Source organism: Camelus ferus, chromosome 21, assembly GCF_009834535.1.
Source record: "Camelus ferus isolate YT-003-E chromosome 21, BCGSAC_Cfer_1.0, whole genome shotgun sequence".
In the NCBI taxonomy this organism is placed as follows: domain Eukaryota; kingdom Metazoa; phylum Chordata; class Mammalia; order Artiodactyla; family Camelidae; genus Camelus; species Camelus ferus.
Window position 1 is genome coordinate 23,911,327 of NC_045716.1, and position 27,664 is coordinate 23,938,990.

Genomic DNA, 27,664 nt, shown 5'->3' on the forward strand with positions numbered 1-27,664 from the left:
TAAAGTGATTAAAATACTGCAATAACAGCGGTAATTAAAATGAGAATGGTCCATGGAAATAAAGAACAGTTCAAGGATTATATCCAAGTATGACTATGAGAATTTAGTATTTTATGAAGAAGATATTTTCAAATCCGGACTCTCTGTCCAGAAGTGAGGCTGGGAAAGAGACAGGAGATGGGATATAACTACACCTCAGACACCAAGTCCAGGTTCTGACTCACGAGGTAAAATTAGAGGTTCCCCAAGCCCCTCCTCGGGTTCGATTAATTTGCTAGAGCCGCTCAGGACTCAGGAAACCCATTTACTCACTAGATCACCGGTTTATTACAAAAGAATGTAACTCAGGGACAGCAGATGGAAGAGACGCACCGCACACGGTATGGAGAAAGGACACAGGGCTTCCGTGTCTCTCCAGGCAGGGCTCTCTCAGGGAACCTCCACGTGTTCACCAACCCAGAAACTCTACCAGCCCCATGGAGTTGGGGTTTTATGGGGTTTCCTTACATGCGCATGGTTGATTAAGTCATTGATCATCCATGACTGATTCAACCTCCAGCTCCTGTCCTCTCCCCAGAGGTCAGGGCGTGGGACTGAAAGTTTCTACCCTCTAATCACGTGGTTGGTTCTCCTGGCAACCAGCCCCCAACCCTAGGTGCTTTTCAAAAGTCACTTCATTAACCTAACAAAAGACACCATTAGGGATTTCAGCACTTAGGAAATTCCAAGTGTTTTAGGAGCTCTGCGCCAGAAATGGGGATGAAAACCAAATACTTATTTATTACAAATCACAATATCACACCCCTTTAAAGGCCCTATCGCCAAAGATAGTCACGTTCTGAGGGTCTGGGGCCCAGGGCTTCGACATATGAATTAAGCCCGTCACAACTCCAAAGTCCCTGCTCCTTCCCCGGAACCAGACCAGTTATGCAAACTCTGTGGGAGTGAGGACTGTGTCTGTCTGCTACCCCGCCCCTGTCCCCTACATCTAGGCAGTTGAAGGCATTCGTTCAATAGATATTGTTACTCTAATGATTGAATCCTAACTTCTCTCCCAGTTCATGCGGCCCAAACCCTCCTCCTGCTGCTCCACGGAGTCTTTTCTTCACCTGGCTCAACCTGCCCACCCATGGTAAACAAGTCAGCAGATCCTTCAAGGCCATGCAGAAAGGACGGCGTCTGGGAGGCATGTGGGCCTCAGAACTTCTTGCCTGGGGCTTGTGCGCCACCTTGTGGTGACTGACTGCAATCGCCCCAAGCAGATTCATCAGTTGGCAGTAAGGAATGCGGAAAGGAACCCTCAGTTCACTTCCCTGGCCCTGGGCTGACAGTGAGAGGTGACACGTGTGTTCCTTCTTGGAACTGCAAATCGACAAGAGATTCTCCCCTTCTGTTCATCTGTAACTGAGGCTGTAGGGTGGGAAGGGCTGCACGCTTCTTAAACCCAGATCGTTTATGGATGGATAGGTGTTCCCACAGAATTTCCTTTATTCTAAAATGTTGTGGGATGTAAGAGACACCACTGATGAAAAAGCAGCACTTTTGCTGAGGGGTAGACAGAGCGCTATATTAAACGTGCATTTCAATTTTAAGACACATCTGAATCAGGAATCTTGTTACATGTGAGTAAATAGGTCTTAGAATGTGACTTTCATCTACAAAATCTGATTGGAAAGGTGGTGTCCACTGCAGGCTGTGTGTTTCTTTCAGCATCTGTGATTCTGTTCATGATCACAGGCAGCTCTAGAGGGCAAGTGTTTCAAAAATCACTACCCAGAGGAGCTCCCCTGGCAGCTACCTGCTGGAAAATGTAGAAAGCTCCTGCATGAAGGAAAGACTAAGGTAGAAATCACAAAAAAGACTTGACTTCCATTAGTGGAGCTGTGCAGTGCTAACGAACGAGTATTCGTTTGTTAATGACCACGGCTGTAGACTGAGGACTGGCTGCTTGCTGAACCCTGCAGCTTCCTAAGTAGGTAACGTTAGAGCTAGAAATTACTGCCCCTCCTCACCTCACCCTCTGAGTAGGAACAGGCCCAGGGATGTGCATTAAAGGGGGGTGAGTTTTATTATAACAGCAAAATAGCTCTTTGGAATGGGGTTACTGAGAAAAATGTCTGGACATGAGCTCAGGGTGGAAGACAAGACCCAGGGGGTGGGCACAAGGGATAAAAGATGGCTGATGAACTGCTAGTCGTGGAAAGAGGAGTCCAGGTTTTTCCAAGAGGGGAGAGAGAGAGAAGAGCAGGGAGGAGTCCACAGGTGGGGGGTGGGGCTGTGCGAGGTGGGATGTAATCCTTCCCAGGGCCCCAAATCTAAAAAAACAAAACAAAAAAGAAAACCACAGATGTTTGTGTGAGTGGTTTTCTAGTGGACATGCAAAAAGAAAGAGGCTGAGTTATGTGTGTCAAGAAGGCAGAAAGCCAATACAGGTAGGAGGCAGCCCCACGAATATGAGCCTCAGGGAGGCACAGAGATCCCCCAGAAGACTTGGGACTACTGCTGGCCAAGATTTAGTGTGGGGCTGGTTCAAGTTCATTTCACTCAGTCCTGAGAGTCAGACAACCTCTGGCTGACCCACGGGCAATACATGTCATGGGCTTCTGCAAGCCTTCATCACCCTTGACTCTATACCTTTAAGTCAAGCTGATGTGCCCATTAACCAAGCCTCCCACAGCACCAGGGCAGCACAGAATAGCACCACTGACATTAACTGACAGACATGACTAGTCCCCTCCTCACTGCTTCCATTCTGATCCCAGGACTCCTGTGTGCTGGCCTTCAGTTTCATGTCCCAGTTCCAAACCTGCCGCTGTCCCTTAGACTTGGTGTGGCATATTCCTCAGTTCTGACTCCAACAGTCCCTACCCCAACCCAAATTCAACTCTCTGATTCAGTCTCTTAAATATCTAGTGTAGCTTCAACCACGTTACCTTGAGGGGAACACCCAAGATCTCCATGAAGTGGAGAAAGCAGTTATGACTATACATGTTTCTCCCAGAAGTCACACCAAAGACTCTCACAGTGGGCTCTGGGACCACCCACCTCACAAACCCCTGGCTGGGGAGTGAGACTTACTGAAATGCCGATCCATGACCTCCTGAATTAGAGTCTCCGAGTGTGGAGCCAAGCATCTGAAATTTTAACAAGCTCCCCGGGTAAGTTCTACGCACTGAAGTCTGAGACCCACCCCCCTAAACACACGGAACGTACTTGAGTGTCGACGCTGTCACAGTTAGGGATGGCATGCTTTCGGCCGGCTAGACACTCCGACCAAATAGCTTCCAGTTACACCGTGCAGCCATTAGAAACCAGCGGGCAGGAGGTTATTCGATGACATGCAAAGGTATTTACAATGTAAAGTCACATTAAATAATCAAGTGTTGCCCTGCTTCTGAGTAAAACAGCAAAGTCTACGTAGGCAAAGAGCACAACCAGGAAGGACGTGCCCTGAGGAATCAACCTGGACAACAGACCTGCGTGCACTTTCCTTCTTTCCTCCCTGCGATTCCTACATCATGCGGCAGGTTCCCAGCACTGGTGTATAACGTGGTTTCTGTGGGAGCAGGGACCTCGTTTTGTTCCCTGCTGAGTCTTCACTCCCTAAAATAAGGTCCGGCACAGATAGACCCTCAGTAAACATACTGGATAACTAAGTAATGAAGGGAAGTTAAACTTTTAAAAATATACTCCAAATATAACCTACCTTGAACACAGATGGGCATCTAATACCAGTTTACTGTAGTATAAATAAATGGCTTTGCTGGGTGCCAAGTGAATTCACAGTTAGCCTTACACAGCGATGTTGTTTATGTATTTACAATTGAGTCTTTGAATGAACACATATTCAATTTATGCAGTAACACGAGAAGCATTTAACATTTATCATTTCACCTAACATCTTTAAAATCCCTAACTATGCAGAACTGTGAAAGCAGTTGAGCAATTATTCTAAAGCATGCCAACTATGACTCGACAGACAAGAGGTACCCAATAATTTACAAGAGAAAATTAAGGGGGCCAGGTGTAACACTCAGGACTCCTGGTGCTGATACAGCAGTGAGCAGAGTGGACGTGATAGTGCGACAAAGCGGGCAGTGCCATGCCTTTTCCCAGCACCCAGCACAATGGAAAGCACACAGCGAGGCTCAGTAAGTGCATGTTGCATTTCCAGGACTTGGGGAGACAGGACTTGTGGTTGGGGTCCAGGAGGGAAGTGCATACCCTGGCCAGAAAGGAAAGAAACAGAGTCCAAGGAGGGCAGGAAGCACAGCGCTGGGTGCTGGGGCAGAGCGGCGGGAGCCCTGGGGTGGAGACCGGGCACACATGATGCGTCAGAATCTGCCAGAGGCGTCCTCGGCCAGATGGAGAGCACACATGAGTCGCCCTGAAGCAGATCCCAGACGTCACCGCAGAGCACCCACGGCTGAGACAGGAGGCAGCGCGGCAGCACTGGACGGCATCGGAGCCAGCCCCACTTCTGTCCCTTTTTGACTTTGTGAGATTTTTTTTTTAAACTCTCTGAGGATCAGAGAAAACGTGTAAAAAACATTGATCCCACATGGGGATTTTTCCCGGCAGACAGTAGGTGCTGAATAAGAAGCAGCTGATATCATCTCAGCGGTGGACGGGGTGGGTCCGGGTGGGGCGCCAGCTAAAGTGGACTCCAAACCTGTGCTTGAAGGACCACAAACCCTCCCGTGGCTGGGTTGCATCTGTGGTGGCACAGTCCGCTCAAAGTACGGTATTTGAGAAGAGCTTGACTTTCCTTCCTCTTTCAGGCATGACAGATTCATCTCTCACAATAAACAAAGTGCTACACTGTGGATTAAGGAAGAAGTAACTGACGCTGTGAAAGCGATGGCAAATCTCGAAGGAAAACAGCATCATCTTAGGTTTCATGAAAGCCAAGTGACATGGTGTGACATAAAAATTAAAATTCAGGAAGGCAGATGTTTAAAAATTCAAAAGAAAGACAGGCATAGCTCCACGTTGTGCTTAAAAAAAAATCACTGATGTACTAATTTGTGATTGCATTGTTTGGCAACAGTCTATCATAGGCTCTCCTAAGCTTTGTTTATAAAATACGCATTCCTATGAAATCATAAAATTTTACTGAAGAGGTTTTTCATTGTTTTTCTTTAAATTTTGAAACTATCAAAATAACTTAGAACAGAAAATGGACTTCAATATGGACATTTTTCTAATTGACTTAATAAAATCTTCAAGGGGAAAGAAAACAGGAGGAGAAGCATATTTGAAGGCAAAGCTACTGAGTTCACCTCTAGGCATATTTAATTTGATGTGGCTGTTGGACACCCTGGTGGAGAGGGCCAGCAGGCTGGTGGAGTGTAGAGATAAAGATTTGGCAGTTGGCATGGGGAGGGTATAGCTCAGGTGGTAGAGCGCATGCTTAGCATGCACAAGGTCCTGGGTTCAATCCCCAACACCTCCTCTAAAAATAAACTAACAAGTAAACAAACATAATTACCACGCCCCTCCCTGAAAAAAAAAAAAAAAGATTTTTGAGGTCAACTTATGTATAATACTCAAAACCATGAAACAGAATGAGCTTCCTTCCCACCCCGTCGGTGGGAGAGGGGAGCGGGGTGTGCACAATAAGAAAGGGAGTCGGAGCCTGGAGCGCACGGGCATTTGAGAGGAAAGCAATGAAAGGGACCCCGGAAGAAGAAGCAGAAGAAACGAGCACAGAGGCACACGGAGAGACGTGTGAGCAATCATGGGAGCCAGCGTGTGGAGGCCAGGTCCGCACATGCCTCCCTCAGGGAAGCCATGCGAAGCAAGCACAGGAGCAGGGACTTGGTCATTAGAAGGCCTTTTCCAAGCAATTTCAGTGGCACGATGATAGCAAAGGCCATGGAAACAAAAGAGCGGCAGCTGAGACAGAGCAGGTGCTGCTGGAAGACTACTGAGCACAGGTGTGTAGGAAACAGGAGGGGAGAGCGGGGGCGCCAGTTACTAAGCTAGTGTCTGTCAGCTTCAGAGCTCCTCTTCCATGCACGCTTCGGGGTGCCGGGGTTGGGACGCCACTTTGCAGCTGAATCCGAGGTAGCTCTGCCAATGGGGACCCTAGAGGGAGACCAGAAGAGGAGAGGAATCAGCCTCTCCGCGGCTTCCGGTCCTGCCTGCCTGAGCCTGTTCCATTCCTTCACCCCGCAGGGCGGTTTCCCCACAAAGGAATGCGGTGTGCAACTGAGGAGCCCTGCAGGAGGAATCTGAACTAGCTTGGACTTTGTTCCAGTGTGCAGTTTTTCCAGCCTCACAGAACCAGCTCTCAGAGACCCCGCACCAGCAAGAAGCACCTCTTCGCAGAAGCTTAAGTCTCAAAGCCCCTCTCCAACCTTCAGAGTATTCCAGCCTTTCCCCGTGGACGTTAGCCGTGGGGGTAAAGGCTGCTTCCTGAAACTCTGCTCCCGTGTGCCCGAGGGTACTCTTTACCCTTTCGGATACCTACTTAAGTCTCTCTGTTAAATTCTTTGTTAAAATAACTGGTGTGTTTTTGTCTCCTGCCTGGTATGTGGCATAGAACGACTTTTTTTTTTTTCACATTGAGACTTCAGTGTATTTATACACTGAGAAAGGAACCCCTAGAGAGAAGGATTAAAGAAACGTTAAGGGGAAACTATAGCCAAAGTCAGAGGGTATACAAAAGAGGCAGGATCAAGGGCAGAAGGGGTGCTGGCCCGGGAGAGAAGGGGTCCGGCCCCCAGGCCCCCGAGAAGGGAGAAGAGGTGAGGATGGATGTGGAGGCAGATTTGCTTGTGGATGGAAGAAGCTGAGGGAAACTGTGCCTAAGAGCCTGTGTTTCTCCAGGAATTAGGAGGGAAGCCTGTCTGCAGAGGTGGGAGGATGAGAGATGAGAAAACGCACCATCAAATGTGGAGTGGTCCCTGACAGGAGGAGGAAATTTACGGATCAGAGACACGTAAAGAGCTGACAAGTACCCAGGCTGAAGCGGGAAGAGCCGAGTCCATGACTACTGGATCTTCCCCACGAGCCCGGCCACAGCTGAGGGGGCGCAGTGGGGCCACAATGAGGGTCTCCGGGGGCCTGCTGGACAGACAACCACTTCAAGACATGACCAAAGGGAAGCGAGACTGTCATTGACTGAATTGCTCAGGTGGCTCATGGGGTCCAGCCTGGGAGGTCAGGAAAAGAGGCCTAAAGACATTCAACAGACAGAGAAATGAGGGATCAGGGACTCCATGGGGTGAAAAAGCAAATAAGGAGGTGATGCCCATGTCAGCTGTTCCAGAACCATGGTGTCGGGCTCTGAACAAATGACACCTGCCACACTCGAAGCAGGGCCATTTCACCTCTGTGTACATGGTTGATCTCTTCCCCAGCAAAGCCTCCAGACGCTGGGAGGAAAAAAGGAAATTATGGTGTCAGACAAATACTGGTTTTTGTTGTAAGCTTCAAATAAACGTACATTTTACATTTTGAGTTTCTTTTTTGAGAAGTTCCATCTATTTGCAAAGATTTATATTTCGTAACTTTTATTCTCTCCTAGAGTTTGTCTAAAGAACAAAGGGTAGACTGACTGACTTTTTTTTTTAAAGTACAATAAAACTCATTCTGTCTTGTAATTACCATATGAATCCACTGGATCCTTTTAGAAATCCAAGCTACATTTTGAGGTCTTAGTGATCATATTTTTTTTTCTGTTGTCATGAAACATTTCAAGATAAAAGAATGATGGGAACGCTTAGAGGATGCTGCGAGAGTGAAATAAATCACCATGACATCATCTACATCATCTTTCAGGTTTCCTAGGCGGTACCCAAAGCACTGCATCCTCTTTCAAAAAGTTATTTCTGAAAGTCTTTATGTGTGGCATAGATTTGTATTTCTTTTCAGCTTTTTTTGAACATGGTTGAGAATTCAGAATTTTTCATTTTCTTCATTTTTCATTTTCTTCTTTCTTAATGGCAAAGAGAAAAAACTGGCCAAAGAAAACAGCTCACAACTATCAGATGAATCAAAAGTTAAAGAGAAAAAGGCCCATAGCCAGCTCTCCGTGACCAAGGGGAAATCGATCATAAGTGAAATCTCATACCTGGAGTCTTGAGAGGGCAACAGCCGAGGTGAAGTTACTCCAACTCAGGGGTCAGCGTGTGGGAGGGTGACACGTAGTCCCAGTGAAATGCTGTCACCTCAGTGGTTAACAGGGTTTATTCTGCTGCTCTGGCTGGCTGGCTGGTTGCCGCCTGCCTTCCTCACACCTCTGTATGTGTCTATCCCGAAGCTGAATGCTTGGTAGGGGAAGACAGCGTGCCCTGACAGAGAAGACTGTTGCTTCAGAGAGAACACGAGGAGCTGTCCTGGCGTCCAAATAAGATCGCAAGAACCAGCGAGTGGAGGGCGCACTCCTGCAGGCAAAAGCAAGCACGGAGTTCTCATCTAGTGAGCACTTCGGCTGGAAGAACCGCGTCACACGATGCTATGCATGAGCCTGAATACCCCCATTCTGCTAAAAAGACGAGTCACATTATCTTCTCATCTCTTACAATGTTTATGCACCAAAATGTACTTGCTAGATATGCCGTATCAGTGCTGAAGACAGGTGTGTGTAACAAGGCAACTGGCAAGAAACAGGTGATGTACAAATAAAAGCAGTCACTGGGTGGATCATCTGGTGTTCATAAATCTAAAAATGAAACTGTTTTGCTGTTATGGATCAAAGGTGGTACACATATATATGTGCCTAAATATGTGTGTGTGTGTGTGTGCGCATCCACGTACACGTATGTACACATGCACCAAAACACACACACACAAAATCAGTAAATACATATGTATGTGTATCTTCAAATCCAGGTAAATATGAAATATTTGCGTTTTCTAAATCTAAATTCTTATTATAATTGCTAATAAAGTTATTTTTACTAATTCTTATTTCTACAAATTACAAAATGATTCAAAAGATAGACAGACAGACAGACAGACAGGTAAAAAGGGTGCAGTTGGACCCGGATGGTAAATGGTAATGATTACTTTTCCTGGTATGCTAAGGATTTAAGGTCTCGTGTGATTCCTGCAATTCGAGAACGTCTTCTAGTTGAAACCTGTAACGAATGAGGTGTGTTCATGAAATGCCTTAGGTGTGTCCACCCCACCCTCCCACCACCAGCTCTGTGACCCGCAGCAATGCCAGCCCTGGCTGCGGGGCCCGCTTGAAGGCACAGGGCTGCCACCTTCTGAGGCTGCGGGCAGTGAAGGAGGTACAGGGCCTGAGGTACCACAGCGGCAGTTCTCTCCGGCAGCCTCCGGCCAGGGCTTTCCTGACATTTTTACAACCACCAAATATTTGTGACAACAGGTGGTGCTCACTTCTCTAAACTGTTAGAGTTCTGGCTACGGGGGTGTCCAAGGTCAGGAAATCGAGGGGCGCCTAAGAGAGCCAGACCACTGAGCCCACCGCGGCCCCACTCAGGGACCCATCCCCAGACCCACCCACAGGCTCTCCAGAGAGATAAAGAAAACTGCAGCTCAGACATTACATGTTTCTGAGTCACTTCCTGAGTAGTGGCTCTGCACCTCTACCCTGCCCTCGGCCCCAAATCCTGCCAGAGCAAACGTAATTTTTTCCACTTGAATCATCAAAACCACTACAGTTTCCTGCCCACAGTGAGAGCTCCCACTGGCCAGCTGGGCTGGGAGGGGAGAGACAGGGCAGCAGGCCTCTCTCCCCAGGGAGGGCAGGCTAAAGACAGGGTCCCCTGCACCCCCGATACACGGAACCAGCACCGGCGGCCCAGCAGGCGCGCGGCCACACTCACACCCAGCACCCCTCCTCCCACACACCCCCTCGTTGTGCTTGGCGCACTGAACTGGCACAGGGTACGTGCTCAGTAAATATTCCCCGACTAAGTAACCTTCCCATCCCCACGTTGTGAGCCTCCTTAACATGCCTTCTTTGTGTTCTAAGTTTGCCACTTAAAAATTCAAACTGTCTTGCTCTGGAAGTGCATTTGCTTCTCTCGGTTCCTCTAAACAGCACCCACAAGCCACAAGAAGAGGCCACACTCGGGATAATAACTGGGAAGCTGCAGACCGCTCTGGCAGGAGGGGGTTGACGGAGAAACGGGTAATTCCTGTTCCTGGGACTGGCCCGTGTTTTTGCTTTGGCTCCTGATCAAGGGGTAACTAAGCAACGGGGGGATTTTGCCAAGTGTTGAAGTGGAGCAAAGGGAGCTCCAAGGCCTGGGCGGGAAGCGAGTAAAGAGCGGCTCAAAGAAGCCAGCCAGAGCCAAAGCAGCATTCCGCATGGGCTCCAGAAATGCCTCACATCCAGGACGATCAGGAGGCTGCACCACAGCATGTCACCCTTTTGTACCCGTCCGATGTTTTACGTCTCAGCAGGCTTGCAGATTCACAGACCTAAGAAGTGATTTGTTTTCTCTATGAAAAACCACTAATCCTTGAAGGACAATTTTGCAACTTCTGTCAAAATTTTACATGCTTATAACCTGGAAACTACTGACTACTTCCCAGAGGTTCTCCTCAGATATGCCTGCATGGCTGCAGGATTTCTGGGACATTTCTTAGGGAAAAACATGAAACCATTTAATTGTCTTTCAATAAAAGTTTACTATTAGACTTTTGACACTGTATCTGTATTATAGAATACCATGCAGTCATTAAGAAATACAAGGTGGAAATACATGCACTGATATAAAAAGATCATTAAGTGAAAACAAAATAAGTGGTGAGTGAGTGTACACAGAGTGACTCCATATGTGCAAATCAAACAAAGTGAATACTGAAAGCACCTCAAGAAACAGATTACAGAGGAAGGAATGAGAAGCTTTTTGCTTTTTACTCTAAACCCTTCTGCCTTATTGGAATTTTTTTGTAATAAATCTGTATTTCTTTTTTAATAATAACTATGAGTTTAAAAAGAAAAAATGAAAATGTACATATATAGGCATATATACACATAATGTCTAAGGAAAATACTTTATTATAAAGCATTGAAGCACTTGATCTGACAGGTCTGATCATAAAGCAGGAGAACAGAAAGGCTGAAATTCACTATCATGGGAGAAAAATGTAAGACATGCAGCCACCATATGCACTTGATCGTCCATTCAAACATCCGTTCATTTACATATTGAAGGCCAAAACTGCATCATATGCTACAGATTTTTTTTAAAAACTGAACTAAAATATGGCCTCTGTCTTCAAGGAGTTTATACTCTCAGCAGGAAGAGATGTACATAGAGATGAATAACTGCCTGAAACAGCCAAGGACATCTGTACAGGGTACTGTGGGGACAGTGGACAGCTCTGCTGGATGGGGAGAGGGCCAGAGGCCAGCAGGAACGCCTTCAGCTTCTTTATCTAATGCAGTCAGCTCCAAGATTTCATAGAAAATCATTCATTCATCCAACTAATATTTACTGAGTATCTCAGTGTTCGAAACAACAGCAACCTTGAAATAATGAAAACCCAGAGGGAGCAAAGCCACAGGGACATGTGGTCTTATAATTCAGGAGGCAACCAAAGTGGGGGACAGAGAAGAGAGACTCTCTCATCTGGAATCTGGAATTTGTTCTTTCTTGCCAGAGGCTCAAATGTTCTACAGAAGCCCAGCGGTTACCAGGCTGCAGGGCAAAGGGTGTGCAGAGAAAGGAAAGCCAGTTCCAGGAACAGGCCACTTCAGCAGACGCTGCCAAGTGCACTCAGCAAAGAGGATAAACCTCCTATGTTTTGGCAACATTCAAGTCTGCAACCGCAAATTAGTTGGTGAAGACAGTGCATGAGGTCTGAACTTTACTAAATTGTCGACAAACCCTAGGACTTCACAATAAGAGCTTTGAGGATGAGGAAGGGACCGATCTGCATCGTATGACGGGGGCAGCAAGGCGAAGAGCAGGTACGTGAAAGTTCAGGGAAATAAGCAAACCCGAGATGACAAAGTAGACGGTCAAGATGGCAATAATTCCTTAACCATACCTAGTTAAGGAGTTTGGTCAGATCCCTAAGAGAGACAGGATTTGTTACCGACAAAATGACGCCCTATACTGTTACTCTATTATGTATGTATTTATGGTGGAATGAACACTTCAAAAACTATATAGAAGAAAAAACACTTCCTAAAGTGTGAATTCAGCCATTCTCTTCTTCAGTTAAAACAAATAAATTCCTTTGGGGGATATTTACTTGAGTTGAGTGGACCCTTCTGACAGCGAGTCAGGATCCTGGTTCCTAGAGTAGGTAAGACAGCTAAGAAGATAGCTTAACAAGGCTTACTCCTCCCAGAGCGAGCCACACTCTAAGTAAAAAGGGAGTAGATACTAGTCATGATTACTTTCCTTGGATCCCAAACATCCAAGATACAACCAGCCATCTTCCACTACAACTTTTCGAGGGAGATGTGCAAAATTACTGTATATTATTATAAAGCTTAAACCCAAAATCCCATATAGAATTCTCAGACTTAGTGAATGAGTTGAACTCAACAATAAAATTCCTTTTAGGCCTCAAACCTTCTCAACGTCCTCACCTTAGGCCTCGCCCCGGATATCTAACAAACCCAGTGACAAAAAGAGTGAGACACCAGGGAAAACACTGCGGAAGCAGAACCATTTCCATAGTGTGCCCCTGTTCCAGCTGCCTGTTGCTGTTAACAGACCACCCCAAAACTTAGTGGCTTACAAAACAGCTCTTCTCTGTGTCCCACGGTGTCAGCTGGGCACTCTGACAGAGGCTGGAGGACCCGCTTCCAGGACGGCTCACTCTGGCTGCTGGGCACCGGCTTGTGTCCGTCTGCACGTGGGTCCAGCCCCAGCAGTGCGGGCTTCCTCACAGCGTGGCGGCCAGCTGCCTTGCGTGAGCATCCCAAGGGAAACCCAGGTAGACTCCACGTCGCCTTTTAACGTCAAGTCTCACAGCTCACAGAGTGTCACTTCCAAATTAGTCACCACAAGCCCACACAGATTCAAGGAGAGGAAACAGATCCCACATCTCCATGAAAAGACTGTGAAAGTCACCTTGTAAGAAGGCCATGTAGGAGGGCAGATACCATTATGGCCATTTTTGGAAAATACAGTCTCCCCCACACAGCTCCCCAACACCCACTCCACCCCCAAACAGTTCATCTCAGCGAACTGAGGTAATTCTATCCCTTTGACCATCTGTTGGTTCAGGGATGGGCAGGCCGAAGCCATTTGGGGCAATGAGATTTAAGAAAGCCTGCTCATGGTTTCTGGAAAAGAGAAGCAACTTCTCTCTCCTGGGTGTGAACAAGGAAATACACACCCTGGATGTGCCACCTGTGATTATAATGGTAACGTGGACCACGGGATAAAAAGACAGAAAAACCCCATCCCTGATGACACCACAGAGCTGCTGAATCAATCAGCCGGGAGCCTCCCCTGCCGCGGAGCCTCCTGTTACAAGGATAATAATAATTTCATGATTCCTTAAACTATCTTAAGCCAACTTCCTATTATCTTTACCCAAAAGTGACCTAACTCATATATCTTCTTCCTAAAGCCTGGGAACACAGCAGAACTAACCTGCCCACTCCAAGGCCTTCTAGGAGATGGGGTTGGGGGTATGGGATCCAGGGAGAGGTGAAACAGAGGGAAGTCTGATTGCACAAAAATGTCAAACCATCAGAAAAAAAAAAAAAGACCACAATACAGACAAGAACCTTTAAATCCTTCACTTGTCACATAAAAGTCCTCATGCCTCCTACTAACCCATCACACCGTTGTCCTGGACCCAGCATATGAGAAGGAGAAGGACTCTGAATGCCCTTTAATTTTGGGGGGTGGTGCCCCCATAAAAGGAGTTATACTAGATCTGGCCCCCAAGAAGCTGACAGCCTAACACGAAAAAACTGGTGCATACTTAAATAGCTATAATTCAAGACAGGCTGTAGCACACGCCACAAGAAAAGTGCAGATAAAGGGCTAGGATAGGTCCGTGAAGAGACAGACCCTTTTTAGTTGGAAGAGATGAGTAAAAGCTTCCTGGGGAAGGTTTCTTTGGTCCAGGTCTTCATGTCAGTAGAATTTGGCCATGAGAAGACGGAGGAAAACATTCCAGATGAAAGGAGGTATCACAAGAAAAAAAAAAAATCAGCAAGTAGGAAACCCTGGGGTCCCCAAAGACTGGAAGGTGTTCAAACTGTGACCCAGTACTGACCAGTCAGAACAGCGGCCAGGGGACCAGGCAGAGCAAGTCTGAGAGACCCTCACCACGCCGTGCGTTAACCCTTCCGGTACTGGATCATGGGGATCACGTGGCCCAGGAGCGGGACTGGGGTGCCTGGGGCTTCAGGTGACTGGCACTCAGGGGTTCAGGCAAGAAGAAATGACTTTTAGCGACTGGTAGGGAAGAACTGCAGTCTCTTAACTGCTGTGGGCAAACCAGTGAGAATCAGCGGGAGGATCAGCCCGCCCTAGGGCAACAGCAACAAGTTCCACTTGACCAGAGTTTGCAGTGAATGAAAGGGAATAATGAAAAAATAGCTGGGATTAGACCCTGCAGGTCCTTGAATTCCAAGATAAAGAATTTGGATTAAAAAACCAAGCAATACAGATCCACTGAGAATATTCTAATGACACATTCAGATCACAATGGATTAGACGTGGATCTGACAGTGTGGCCTCCTTGGAGCAGAAATTTAATATATGTGCAACAGTCTGCTGTTGGTCATTGTGAAAGAGAATTTCTCAACTCTGCCCAACAACAGCTGGAGGCTAACAACTATGCAGAGGACTGCGATGGTTTCCAGCCATCCGCATGACAGACGTCTAGAAGAGTAAGAAGGAAGGTGCAGGTGTGGGCAGACAATGGCGGAAAGCAGTGAACTCCCACCAGCTTGCGCAGGACCGCCTGCCGGTGGCTGCTCCGAAGGTACCATCACAAAAGCACAAGAGAGGGAGTTCATGAGGGCCGGCAATTAGGGCAGAGGCAAGGGGAAGTGAGAGGAGGGGAGGGCCGGAAGGGACAACAGTAATGACGCCCAGGATCTGCCAAGTGCAGTCTGCAAAGCACACCTTCATTTAATCCACGCAGCAATACTGCAAGTAGTAATTAACACCTGTATGACATGCCACCATATAGAGTCCTTTTATATTTATTATCTCCTTAATTACTGTCCCCATTTCACACAAGAGAAAACTGAAGCTCAGGATAAGAAACAGCTTATCTAGTCAGGAGAGTGCAGGAACTCAGAGTCAGGCCTTTAGATTCCTTGTCCAGCGTTTCCATTTGCACCACGGTGGCCTCAGAGATTGTGGAGTCATTCCTTAATATTGCAAATGTGGCCCCAGTGCTCTGGGCAAGAGCTGTGGATGATGGGAGAAAACGAAGGGTCTCTCCCACAGTGCTTATCTGCAAGAGGTAAATCCCGAGCACAGGACTTAAATGGGAAGAGCCCCACTCAAGAGGCTGAGTGCACACCTTCTGAAGCAGACGGCTGTCTCTGGAAGGATCCCACTCCTGTTTTATTCACAGAATTCGATTTGGTGATTCTCAGAGGCAGTAGCCATGACTTTTTATCTCTGTATCCTCAGGATCTGCTAGCACAGAATCTGCTACTCAATAAATATTTGTTGAATAAGTTAATTTATATACATTTAAAACTGTTAACAGTAATAGCTTGAGATCCTCCCCGCCAAAAAAACACAAAAAACAAGACAAAGAGTCAAACAATTCTTGGAACAAGTTATTTAACATTAAGTCCTGAATGTTAGGTCACAGATAATTAAACCAAACACAGCTCCTCCTCTGAAATTACACTATTTGTTCAATCCCATGAACATCCACTGGTCTCACTGTGTGCAAATTGCCATGAATGACACAAAGATGAACAAGAGAGATCCATAATTTCAAGGAACTCAGTCACAATCAGAAAAGATCAAACATTTATTAGCATAAACCCCTTAAATATATAGCAGAATATTAAAATCCTCCCTCCCAAATTTTTTTTAGAAAATATTATTGGAGGATATCGTAGGGGTAGCAGAGATCAGGAAAGCTCCATGAAGGAGGAGCTTCACTGAAGGAGCCACAGAATTTCATCAGAGGGAACTGAAATGAAGGATGTTTCAGAAACAGAGAAAGCTTGAGCAATGGCAAAGAGGTAAGAAAACACAAAGGATTTTTTTGGTGATAAACAGTGGCTCCGTTTGTTAAAGCATAGAATACACAAAAGGAAATGGCTAGATGACACTCTGAGACCCTCTGCCACAACCTATCGGTGTCTTGTACCAGTTTCACGTCAGACATCATAACCCGCTTCACAGTCCTGCGCTCCCGGCTAACTCCTCCCACCGTCCTGGACAGCTGAGCATCGGCGAGGATGCCCCACCCAAACCCCCGCCCTCACAGCTTCTTGCCCTCCTTCCTTCACGCCTACTCCATGTAAATGGCAATCAGTTTGAGGCCCTTGGCCATGCCTGGATTTTGCCATCACAAGAGCTTTATCTACAAATTATTAAACCCACTGGAAGATTATCTTGTACTGCTAACCTCTTTCATCCCCAGCTCTCTCCATCCCCCTGTTCCATTTAACTTGTCCTTTGATTTCATGGAGAAAATTTTTGTGCCCACCCATCTTCCTTGTCCTTGATTCTTCCTTTTTCGTCCTGTACTCAATGCCCACTCCAGTGGATTATTTTCTCACTCACACCCTCAACTCTTTCACAGCCTTATCCTTCTGTCACACCCATTTGTGAATCCCTAACCACACTCTCCCTCTTGGATCCAGTGACCAGACTTCTAAGCACCCCTGGAGAAAGCCAAGTATCCACACAGTCACACCACCGTGTGTATTAGAGTCACAGCAAAGTTACAGCTTCCTGAGCATTTGCACTGCTCAGCCAGGCAGCTCCCCCTTCCAGTTCCCTCTGAGACCACTGAGAACCTCCTCAAGTCTCCTACTCAAGCCCTGTGGCCACTATCAGAGATGTCCTCGCCCCCTGCTTCATGCACCAACAGGGTTATCAGGGAGGATGCTCCTCTGCAGCCCTCCCAAACCTACGGACCATCCACAGCCTCCCCCCTGAACACACATCTGCTTCATGCTTCCTCACTTTTGCACAAGCCATTACGTAAGGCTACCTCTGAAGACACTGCTCTCTGTTTGAAGCATTTTACATAATTATGTCTTTTTATATATTTTTTTTTGGTCTATTTGGGTTTTGGGGGGGTGGTAATTAGGTTTATTTCTTTATTTTTAGAGGAGATACTGGGGATTGAACCCAGGACCTCATGCATGCTAAGCATGCTCGCTACCACTTGAGCTATACCCTCCCCCCATGATTATGCCTTAATCCTCACAAGAACCATGTGAAGTAAGTACTACCATTCTCTCCACCTTATAGATGAGGAAACCAAGGCCCAGAGCAAATAAATGATTTGCTGGAGCGCATACAGATAATATGTTGTGGCACTGATTTTGAACCCCACAATCTAGTCCCAGTCCGTTGTCGCAAACCCTGTGCTGTAATGACTTCACCTTGCGTCGCCACTGTGCCCACCCACCTGGTGAATTCTTACTCTTCCTTCACTGCCCAACTCAAGCATCACTCTCTCCATAACACTTTCTCTGCTTCTCCAGAGTTAACTGCTCACTTCCCTCCCAGCATTGTCATTGTGCCTGGGTCACACCCTGTTTTCATGTTTGTCTACTGTGTCCTTTTGAGAACCTGCCCAGCCCTGAACATAGCTCAGGTTTCACGTAAGAATTACCCTGCACCCTGGGAGTCCCCACATTTGTTTCCTGAATAAATTGACTCATCTGTATCTCATTTTTGTCTCTTAGTATCAATTTACCAGCCCTCACTCAGCCTCAGCTCCTTGCCCACTTTAGCCCTTCACTTTGAAACGCTGTTTACCTACTTTGCCAAATCTACTTTGCCTGCCACCTTCCCGGAACTCTTCCTCCTTTGAAAACCCCTTTCATCATGACCCTGGGGAGCTGCCACCACAGGCAGCCCTAGCCGGGCGGGGCCGATCCCCCAATCTGATTCTGGACAATTCATGCCTACTTGATTTAGCTCTTTTCTTTGGTTTCACTCAAGCTACCTCATAGGACAGGGGAGTTATTGAAAGAACAGATGCCTTACAGGAATTCAAGAAAACTAAACAACCGGGTGCAGGGAGAACAGGAACACTGGGAAGGTTGGAATGCAGGCTCCTCCGGCTCAGGGCATCACCACTGACACAACTCAGCTAATATCCAAGTAGCTACTTATTCATTTCCAATTAGCAATTGGTTTATTTCCCCCTCTATTCTGCACATTCTTTCCAAACTTCATAGCTTCTACTTACTCCATGGTGTCTGCTTCTTCGTGGTTTTGATTTGCCATGGCCTCATGATTCTCTCCATGCACAGCTTCACCTCGTCCAAATGCCCAACTCACCATGTGTTTCTAACTTCAGTTTCCCAAAAAGCTGAATGGTCCCAGCTCAGCTCATGTCATGTCATGAAACACCCACTACCTTTCTATGGACAGGCAGTCCTTGAGTCCAGAGCTAACTTCAATCAAATCAGCTGTGACAGTGGGCCTGGAGTCAAATCATGCAAAAATTCACCAACTGGGCTGCCTTTTCAGCAGAGGTGGTAAATGAGGTGCTTCCCTTAAAGAAGTGTGGTATGGGAGGTCCCATGATGCAGGTATAGCATCATTTAGACTAAAGATTCTTTAATATTTTTGATCAGAGTTTTTCTGAGAATCAGATAAAAGTTATGGATACTTCCCAAGAAAAAGTTCTCTTATGCAGAAAATTTCACAAATACCTTTAGGGTATTTGTGGACCCCAGCAGCCACCCTTAGAACACCCTCCAAACCAGCACAGGTCTAAAATCTATCCACAGATCACCTCCAAGGCAGGCACTGTATCACATTCATGTTTGTACTTCTTGTGCCTAACACTGGGCTTAGCACCTAGTGTAGTTTTCCAAAAATATTTTTGAATGAATGAGTGAACTGAAGAATTCATTCATTAATTAAGGTTAAAGAGGTTTTTCAAAACCAGACAGAGGCTAAGAAGTTTGGATTTGATATAAAAGGCATTGGAGAGCCATCTTGCTTGGTTCTTTCGTTTTGTTGTGTTTGTAAGCAGGCAACTGATCAGAGCTGTACATTAGAAAATACGTTTTTAATAGTCAATAAAACAGATTGGAGGGCAAGAGACCAATTAGGAAATTGGAGGAAAGAGGAAATGAAAGCCTAAACTAGAACACTGGAGGTGGGAACAGAAAATATGAGGGGCAGATTCGGGAGAGTGTAAAAATAAACCTGACAGTAAGTACTTGGCCCTTGATAAGATTTGAGGGTAAGAAAGGGATTCAGAGCCAAAAGCGGGCTCTAAAGTTCTCAAGTCCAGAGAAGAGAAGACTGGCAGTACAGTTAGCAGAGGGGGCAGGGTGGGAGAGAAACGGATTTAGAGAAAACAAGTATCTCTTCAAGTACTGAGTTTGAGGCTCAGGTGAAACTTTCCAGTGGATTCAAGAGCAACTGAAAATGTGGGCCTGATATGAAAACCAATTTATGTATATGTATATGCATGACTGGGACATGGTGCTGTACACCAGAAACTGACACACTGTAACTGACTACACTTCAATTAAAAAAAAACAAACAAAGTGGGTCTGGAGTAGCTGAGGAGCAATGAAAATCTGCTCAGAAGTCACTAGCTGAGGCTGCAAGAGCAGAGGGGATGCCAGGGAGCCATTCACACAACGCCCCGAAGGCTGCTGTCTTTCATTAGAATCTACTCCGGTTTTTGAAGCTTTCTCAAAGCCATCATTTTATTTGATAATCGTAACAATCTAAATAGGAACGGCAACGTCACCTACTTTTGCAGATAAGGAACTGGAGGCTCAACGGAGTGAGGGCTTTTGCTTAAAGTACTGCAGTAAAGTAGTAGGCCCCTGATTAGAACCCAGAGCTTCGGATTCTTAATACAACTCCCAACTCCGTTGCCAACTGCACACAGATAAACGCCCTACTCCCACGGGTCAATTTTTAATTGCAACAGTTTGGGGTCAGGGGGTTGTTTTATTTTGTTTTTTAAACTGTTGTCGGTTTAAGAGAGAGGTTCAAGAGAACAGGGCTCCGGTCGGCCGGCACAAATCACCAGTGTAGTCTGTTAACTATTTCCAGTGTTAAAGAATAGACAGCCTGGCTTCCGGGGAACCCCTACTCTGCGATTACGGCCCACATGCCGCGCTGCACGTTTTTAAAAGGGGTCTTTCCGCCTGTCTGACTTGAATGAGCAGGAGTTCGTGAGCTCGTATACCGACAAGTCCACGGACTTGGACAGACTTCCCGAACCCCGCTATGCAAAACTTTTAATTCAGAAAAGTCCAAAATCTTCCAGTTTCACAGGACAAGGAGAAAGAGATGGTTTAAGTCTCGACGAGGACAAAGGGTTTTGTGTGAGTTTCAAGGAGAAGCCGTGTGTTTGGCAGAGGGCGACGGCGACAAGCCCAGATGCGCGCGGCGGGCGGAGCGGAGGAGGGGGCGCGTGAGTCAGGCGGGAGCCGCGCGGGGCGGAGCCGGGTGGGGCCGCGCCGGGGACGCAGGAGCCCGGCCCGCCGCCCAGAGCTCGCCGCGCCGCTTCCCGCTCGCAGCCCCGTGCCTCGCTCCTCGCCGACATGGTAAGGCGCGCTTTTTATCTGTCTTCCTTTTACACGAAAAGAAAAAAGCAACAGCATACTTTTCCCCAGGCTTGGTCTTGGATTTTTCTGTTGACGTGGCAGGAAACAGAGCAGGAAAAATGAATCTATGGGAAGGAATTAGGGAAGAGAGGATGAGAGAAAGAAACCTTAAATTATAGCTGTAATAACAGCCTCGACGTAGCACCGGCAAGTTCTTTTGTTTTCCCGGCGAAAGTCTAGGGCCGGGTTAGAGGCAGCGCATAGCGGGCCGCGCCCCGCCCGGAGCCCTCGCTCGGCCGGGAAGGGGGCCGGGGTGCCCGGCCGGTGCGGGAAGCCCCTCGCCGCCGGTGTCCCCGGAGCCCGGGAGACAAGTAAAGGCGGGCTGGAATTCTGCGAAGCGGCGCTGGTTATGTCTAGTAACAGAGACCAGAAAGAGCACGTCTCAGAACCAGCCGTCTGAGCCCTGGGGGAAATCAGAGTTTCGGCAAACTCCCCGCAGACGCCCAAGACCCAGGCTGAAACTGAAGCCCGTCCCAGGCGGCGGGCCGGCGGCCAGGAATGTGGGAGGAGCCCGGCCCCACGAAGCCCCCTCCTTTCCTTTTCCTTTAGCCCACCATCTTTTTAGGCGCTCACTCCGTCACCTGTTTCTCTCCTCTCAGCTCTTGCCACCCCCACTTTGAATTCTCTCCGTCTTTTCCATTCATCCACCTCCAAAATCTGCCTCCTCCTTGGCCCCTCTTTCGTGAAGGAAGTCAGCAAACTTCCGCCAGCGGGCCAAATGGGGGTTCCGCTCCGCCGTGGAGCTAGGAATGGATTTTACATATTTAAATCGTTTAAAGAAAATCAAAGGAAGAATAATCCTTTGTAACACATGAAAATTATATGAAAATCAACTTCAGCGTTCATAAATAAAGTTTTATTGGCACACGGCCACGCCCATTCATGATTTTTCTCTGTGGTTGCAGCCCTGTTGCAAAAGCAGAGGCTCAGAGACCATATGGACCACTTGGGCCTGAGATACATTACATATACCATCTGGCCCTTTACAAAACTTGTTTCAGCCCCTGCTTTAGTCTGTCAGGCTCTTCTTTCCATGCAAAAACGGAGACTTGAAGTCACATGGAACTTTGAAAAGGCAGACCCAGCACCACCAGGTGGTGAAGACCTGGAATGACTGCCTTGAAGGAAGGTGCTTGTCACCAGGGCTCCTTGGGAAGAAAAGCATACTAATTAAGAGTGAGAACCGCAATACTTCAGGTTTTCTGTTAGATGTAACTTCTCTTTCTCTCTCTCTCCCTTTTTTTTTTTTTTCTTTCTTTAATGTTGAATGTTTGGCATGCATTTTTAAAATTCTTTCACAGCATCCATGTATCATACTGTTTTCTCCTTCCTGTCTGAATTCCCATCATACACAACTATGAGATGCAGCAATGGGGAGCAGTGGCTTCCAGGCAGGAGATCTCATTCTCTTTTCCCCTCAGCCACTGCTCCAACCTGGGCAAGGCTTTTCAGTCTCTGGGCCTCTCTGTGGGGGAACCATCTCCAAAATCCCCTCCAGGACTACAAAGTTTACAGTTCCACTTAAGTAATTTGATCATTGTTTCTTTCTTTTGCTCTGGAAAATTACCTCTGGGGAGAAATGCAGGGGTTTTAATTTTCTCCATGTGGCTGGTAGCAAGTTTTCAAGGGAAAAAAAAAAACAGTCAAGACTGACGCTAAGCAGGGGGAGGGAGCAGAAGAACACTGGAAAATCAAAGCTATCTGAATTCCGAAAGCAAGAAGGGGAAAGGACACTTCTGTAGGTCTAGAAAAAGGTCACAAAGCCCTTGCTCCTACCTTGGAAACTTCTGCCCTATATGGTGTGCCCTCCCAGCCAACCTTGTTCCTGTCATCTGACACATTGGTAAGACAATGAAATTTTAGTCCTGATAAGAAAAGCAGTTGTGTAAACACATCTGTTTCTAGGCTGTGGTATTTTGTTTCTCCTCAAAACCCTGAACCTATCAATACTTTTCTCAAGAAAAAGTTTCAACAATGTGACTGTTGGGGAAGAATCCACTCCAGAAGAGTTCTTTAGAACCCAACTCTGGAAGGGGCTTTGTAGATGCTCCAGGATGCAGTGAGCAGCAGGCACCTGGCTAGGCAGTTAAAAGCACATGGAAAGATTGAAAGAGCGAAGGGGACCAGCACTAAGGGCTCAGATCAGTAACAATCTTTAGCATGTTAATTATGGGGCCTGAAATCCTCCAGCTCTGGTCTCCAAGAAGTCCATCCCAAGACAAATAAATGGCTAAATGCTACGTTGCAAACATCCAAATATAGATCACTGTTACTGCGCAGAGATAAAGCTTCGAAGGAAGGGTGTGGCCCGGAAAGTTTTCCTGAGAGCCTGCAGTTGCGGCTCTTATCCACTAGAGGGAGCCCACCAGTTTCTCACATCTGGGGCCCCAGGTGCCAGCTGGAATGATCGACAGACAGGGAATGACAGAATTTCCTTGAAGAATTCCGTTGTAAGGAAAGCAGAGCCGAGAACAGGATTTTAATCTCCCAGTCCTTCTGGTGCAACCACTGCTGTGGCTCAGCTCCCCAGGAGCCCCCATATCAACTTTCCTAGTTTGCCGTGACCAGTGAGGTGCCACCAGCCATTCCTGTGGGAATTAGTGGCATCTGAGAATAGAACAAAGGCCAGGACTGCAGAAGGCGACCTGGAGGCTGAGATTCTAGGAGTAGCTCTGCTATGTCAATTCTCTTCTCATGCCTCAATCTCCTCACATGTAAAAGTAATGGTTCCTAACTCTCAAATATAAAAGCTGCTTTTGAACATGCAAAAAATTCTCAGATCTCCCACCTCATACACAATAATATCTACGCTTTCAGTTTTCTTCTGGAAAATGCATGAGTCCAGGGAATTCAGTATTGCTTTAAAAAGAACTGCCACTTCATTCATCACAGTAGCCTCTATATACTTTTGGAAAACAGGGATTTTTTTTTTAATCTATGGACATGCTTGTTGTGTACTGGATGTGTAGGTATATAGCTATACATATATTTACCCCCAATTTGAGAAACATCAATAAGCCATGACACCCTCATGTCATCTAAGCAGGTGTCAGCATGCTCTGTATTTACCCTCACCCCTTTCACTTTGAATAAACATGAGGAGATAAGGGAAGGAAGTGAACAGAATGTGACTTCTCGTGGTTATCTCGGGCCCCTTAGCCCCCTAAAAAATGACCCAGCCTTTTAGGAAACTTTGACCCAATGAAGAGATGAGATCCTCTAGAGTGTTTCTCTAGCATCCAGCCCTTGACATCTTGCCCTTCTCTGAGCCTGAATTTTTTTCTCCAAAGGCAAAAATATCCAGCCCCACAGAGACTGAGCGGTGCATCGAGTCTCTGATTGCTGTTTTCCAAAGGTATGCCGGAAGGGATGGTAACAGCTGCAAACTCTCCAAGACCGAGTTCCTGACATTCATGAATACCGAACTGGCTGCCTTCACAAAGGTACTGGCCCCACCCCCACCCCCCCAAACCACCTACAGCATGAAACCAGAGCCAGGCTGAGTGGCCAGGGATGGAGAGCAGCAGCTGAGCCCCTGGGGCTGCGTGAGCACTGAGTGACTATTAAAGGGCCGCCTCTTCTCCTCTTCTTTGAATCAAATGTGTTTGAAAGATCAAAGTTATCAAACTGCATGACATGGGGAACAGTGATTTTTTTTTTATTTAAAAAGGGCTAATAAAATGGAGTAATTGGTAAATGGAATAACAAAAGCATTTTCAAATTTTATTCCTCCGCCCCAAAGCCTCTAGGGTAGCCCTGTTCAGTAGAACTTTCTGTAGTGATGGAAATAATGTTCTGTACCTGTAGCCACTAGCCACATGTCCAACTAAAGGACTTTCTAAATTAATCGAGTCGCCATATTTAGCCAGTGGATTTAAGCATGTGTGTGTGTTGGGGGCTTGAATGAGCGCAGGACGAGGCTGATTAGACAGGGCCTGCATCTTTCCATCTCAGATCACTCCACTCTTGTACTTGGAGTTTTGTACCTTTGTAATTGGAGTTGCATGCAACACTTGGGAAAAGTTTCCCACTGCTTTTATAAAACTGAATAACCCCTGATTGTCACAGAAAGAACCCTGGACTGGGAGCCAGAAAAGCTGGTCAAGTCCCAGGTCTTCCTCTTAGGCAAGTCACTTCACCTGTTTCAGTCTGTTTCTGTGTCTGGAACATTAATACCCCCTACCTTGTACCTCACATTCTTAGGAGAATAAAACGTGGCAACATTTTTGAAAGCATCTTAGAAAGTGCAATATAAAGGTACTAATATCATTGTTGTTAACTATTATCTTTACAGAACCAGAAGGACCCTGGTGTCCTGGACCGCATGATGAAGAAACTGGATCTCAACAGTGATGGGCAGCTAGATTTCCAGGAATTTCTTAATCTTATTGGTGGCCTGGCCATAGCTTGCCATGACTCCTTCGTTAAGGCCACCCATTTCCAGAAGTAAATCTGAGGAGCCTTGGGGCCTGGTGTCCTGACTCAGCCTCTTTCCTTCCAGCCTCCCAATTATCCACTCCTCACAGCCCACACATACCCTGAGCCCAGTGCACCTACCCCCCATGCAGGCCACTCCTGCTTGTTATAATAAAATAGTATTGTTTTTTAAAGCCCACAATGGAGAGTTGGTAAATTTGTGCAAAGGAGGGAAAAGAGTGGGAAGAATATATATTAGATTGATGGAAGCAGTTAGCAGAAGCTGCAGAGTAAACGGTAAAAATGCATCTTGAGTGAATACATGATCATGACTAGTGATACCACCAGAATCACCTCTAAATTACTCAGGCTGATGGGGAACTTGTCACTGCTCACTCATTAAATATCTGTTCACCCCCTACCACAGGCACTGTCATGAGGATACAGTCACAAAGTCCCTTCTTCATTGAGCTGACTTTCTAGTGGGGGGTCAACAATGAGTGGATAAAAGGACTCTGTGCAAAAAGATAGTTGTCTTTCTGAAAGCCAAAGTGAATTCTTTCCAAAGATGTTTAGGAAAATGCACTGAAGATCGCTGTAGTTGATGCAGGTGGAGCTGAGACAACTGTAAACAAATGGGGGAAAAACTCATAAAAATCTAGAAGCATTTTGCATTTGGATTGTCTGGCAAGTATCTTTAAATTCTCCATTTTAAAAAAAGGAACTAAAACTACAAGTATAATTTGTGCAAGAAAGGCTGTAAAGCAAAATACTGGTAAACGTACATGTAAATATTTAAAATATCATTCTTATGAATATCCATTTTAACTGATTTTAAGTTAACCAGCCAACTACTGGTCCCTACCCTTCAGAAAAGACAGCCTTGACCATTTCCCAATAAACACCCTGCCCCAGCTTGACCTCTCCCACACCTTCCTCCACTCTTTACAGAGGTTTTAAAGGCAAACTTGATGGTGTCACTCCCATGGTTAAAACCAGGCACTGGTTCCTCGTAACATGCATATTCTTCCGGCACCCGATGGCCTTCATGATGGGTCCCCGCCCCCTTGTCCAGCCACATTTCCGCTTCTCTCCAGCCTTGCCAGGCACTCCTGAACTGATAACTAAGTGCTGTGCCTCTGTGCCTTCATGATCTCTTGCTGCCCTGAAAGCCCTCTGTGCCCTTACCACCTCCTCCTACTCGTCCCGTAGAGCAGCATGTGTCACGTCCCCCAGGGAGCCTTCCCTACACCCTCCCCTACCGGATTCTGGTTTGATGCCCTTATTCTGTGCTTCCACAGCACTGTTCTCAACTCTGTTACAGCACTTATCGCTCTGTATTGTAACTGATTTTACATCTCTGTCTTCCCACACTTCGAACCTAGTACCTAATGTGGTGCCTGGCATATAGCGGGTCTGAAAAAGTGGATAATGCTATAAAATCAGACTTGGGACACTGGATCCCCAAGGGAAACATAGGGTCACTCAGAAAGTTTAATGAAGAGACTTAAAGGTGTGCGCGGGCATAAGACAAACACGTGGGATAGCGAGGCACCCGGGACTAATGAAATTAGGAAGCTGTTAGCCCTGCCAGGCCTGACTGGTCAAGGCAGGGAGCTGTTACTGGAAGCCATCAAGAGCTACAGGCAAAGGAGAGGAGTCCCCACAGATGCTGTGACCTTCTTTATGGAAATAGCCACTGTCAGAGCACAGAGGCAGGAGGGAGCCAGGGGGATAAATACACATTTCTCTCTCTTCCACCTTATGATCCCCTGCCAGGGCCACCCCCACCCCCCATAAGATAACCCAACAGGAAGGCTGAGCAGGGCAGAGAAGCCTAGAAATAGAGCCTGGAGAGTATTCATCACATGGTAGAAAGGTGAGACCAGTATTTCGCTACCACGTAGTCCTGTCGGAGAGAAGCAGAGAATAAAGTGCCCACACTAACGCAGACAGCTCTTTTTTATATAATGTATAAATGAAACGAAATATGAAATGAACTACATAGTCACGCAAATATATAAAGGATCGTGAAGTTAAATGTTCCACCACCAATTCCTGGCCCAGCTCCAGGGATGAGGGAGAGGACCCGTCCCCGCCCCCGCACCTCAGGAGGACCTGGGTGACTCACTCAACCACCCTCCCCCCTCCAGCCTCACAACCACCCTACTGTACTCTCCGCGAACCTGGTGCGAGATGTTTTGAGAATCCGGGCAGAGACGCCGAGAGGACCACACCTGTGCAGCCCCGGCGGGAACTCACGCTTTGTTTCTCTGCTCTCCCTAATCTGAATCTCCCTCAGTCACCGGAGGAAAGCATTCCTGGATGGCCACAGTCAAGAAAGGAGACTCTGGGAGGGAAAGGGAAGTCCGCACTGGCTGGGAACTGGGCCGAGACTGGAGGCGCCAGGGGGGCGAGGGCGGGAGAACAGCGGCCCCGCGCACCGCCCCTCCCCGCCCCTCCCCGCCCCGCCGTTCCCGGCTGGGAAGGCCGCGCCCGCCCCGCCCCGCCCTCCCCGGCTGGGTAGGCCGCCCC

The 27,664-nt window shown here is 47.0% G+C and overlaps 1 protein-coding gene and 1 long non-coding RNA gene across 2 annotated transcripts; one reads left to right on the forward strand and one right to left on the reverse strand.

Annotated features, from left to right (window-relative positions):
- Positions 1-5,932: 5,932 nt before the first annotated feature.
- LOC116658740 lies at positions 5,933-27,518 on the reverse strand. The gene is made up of 3 exons (XR_004314027.1): positions 27,316-27,518; positions 8,081-8,393; positions 5,933-6,090 (listed from the first exon to the last, which is right to left on the reverse strand). It is a non-coding gene; the product is annotated as an uncharacterized LOC116658740 (long non-coding RNA).
- On the forward strand, positions 10,193-25,331 carry S100A11 (S100 calcium binding protein A11). Its single transcript, XM_032464254.1, has 4 exons — positions 10,193-10,197; positions 20,537-20,653; positions 24,004-24,156; positions 25,008-25,331. The coding sequence occupies exons 2-4, from the start codon at positions 20,651-20,653 to the stop codon at positions 25,161-25,163; spliced, it is 312 nt and encodes a 103-aa protein (XP_032320145.1). The 5' UTR covers positions 10,193-10,197; positions 20,537-20,650; the 3' UTR covers positions 25,164-25,331.
- Positions 27,519-27,664: the final 146 nt, after the last annotated feature.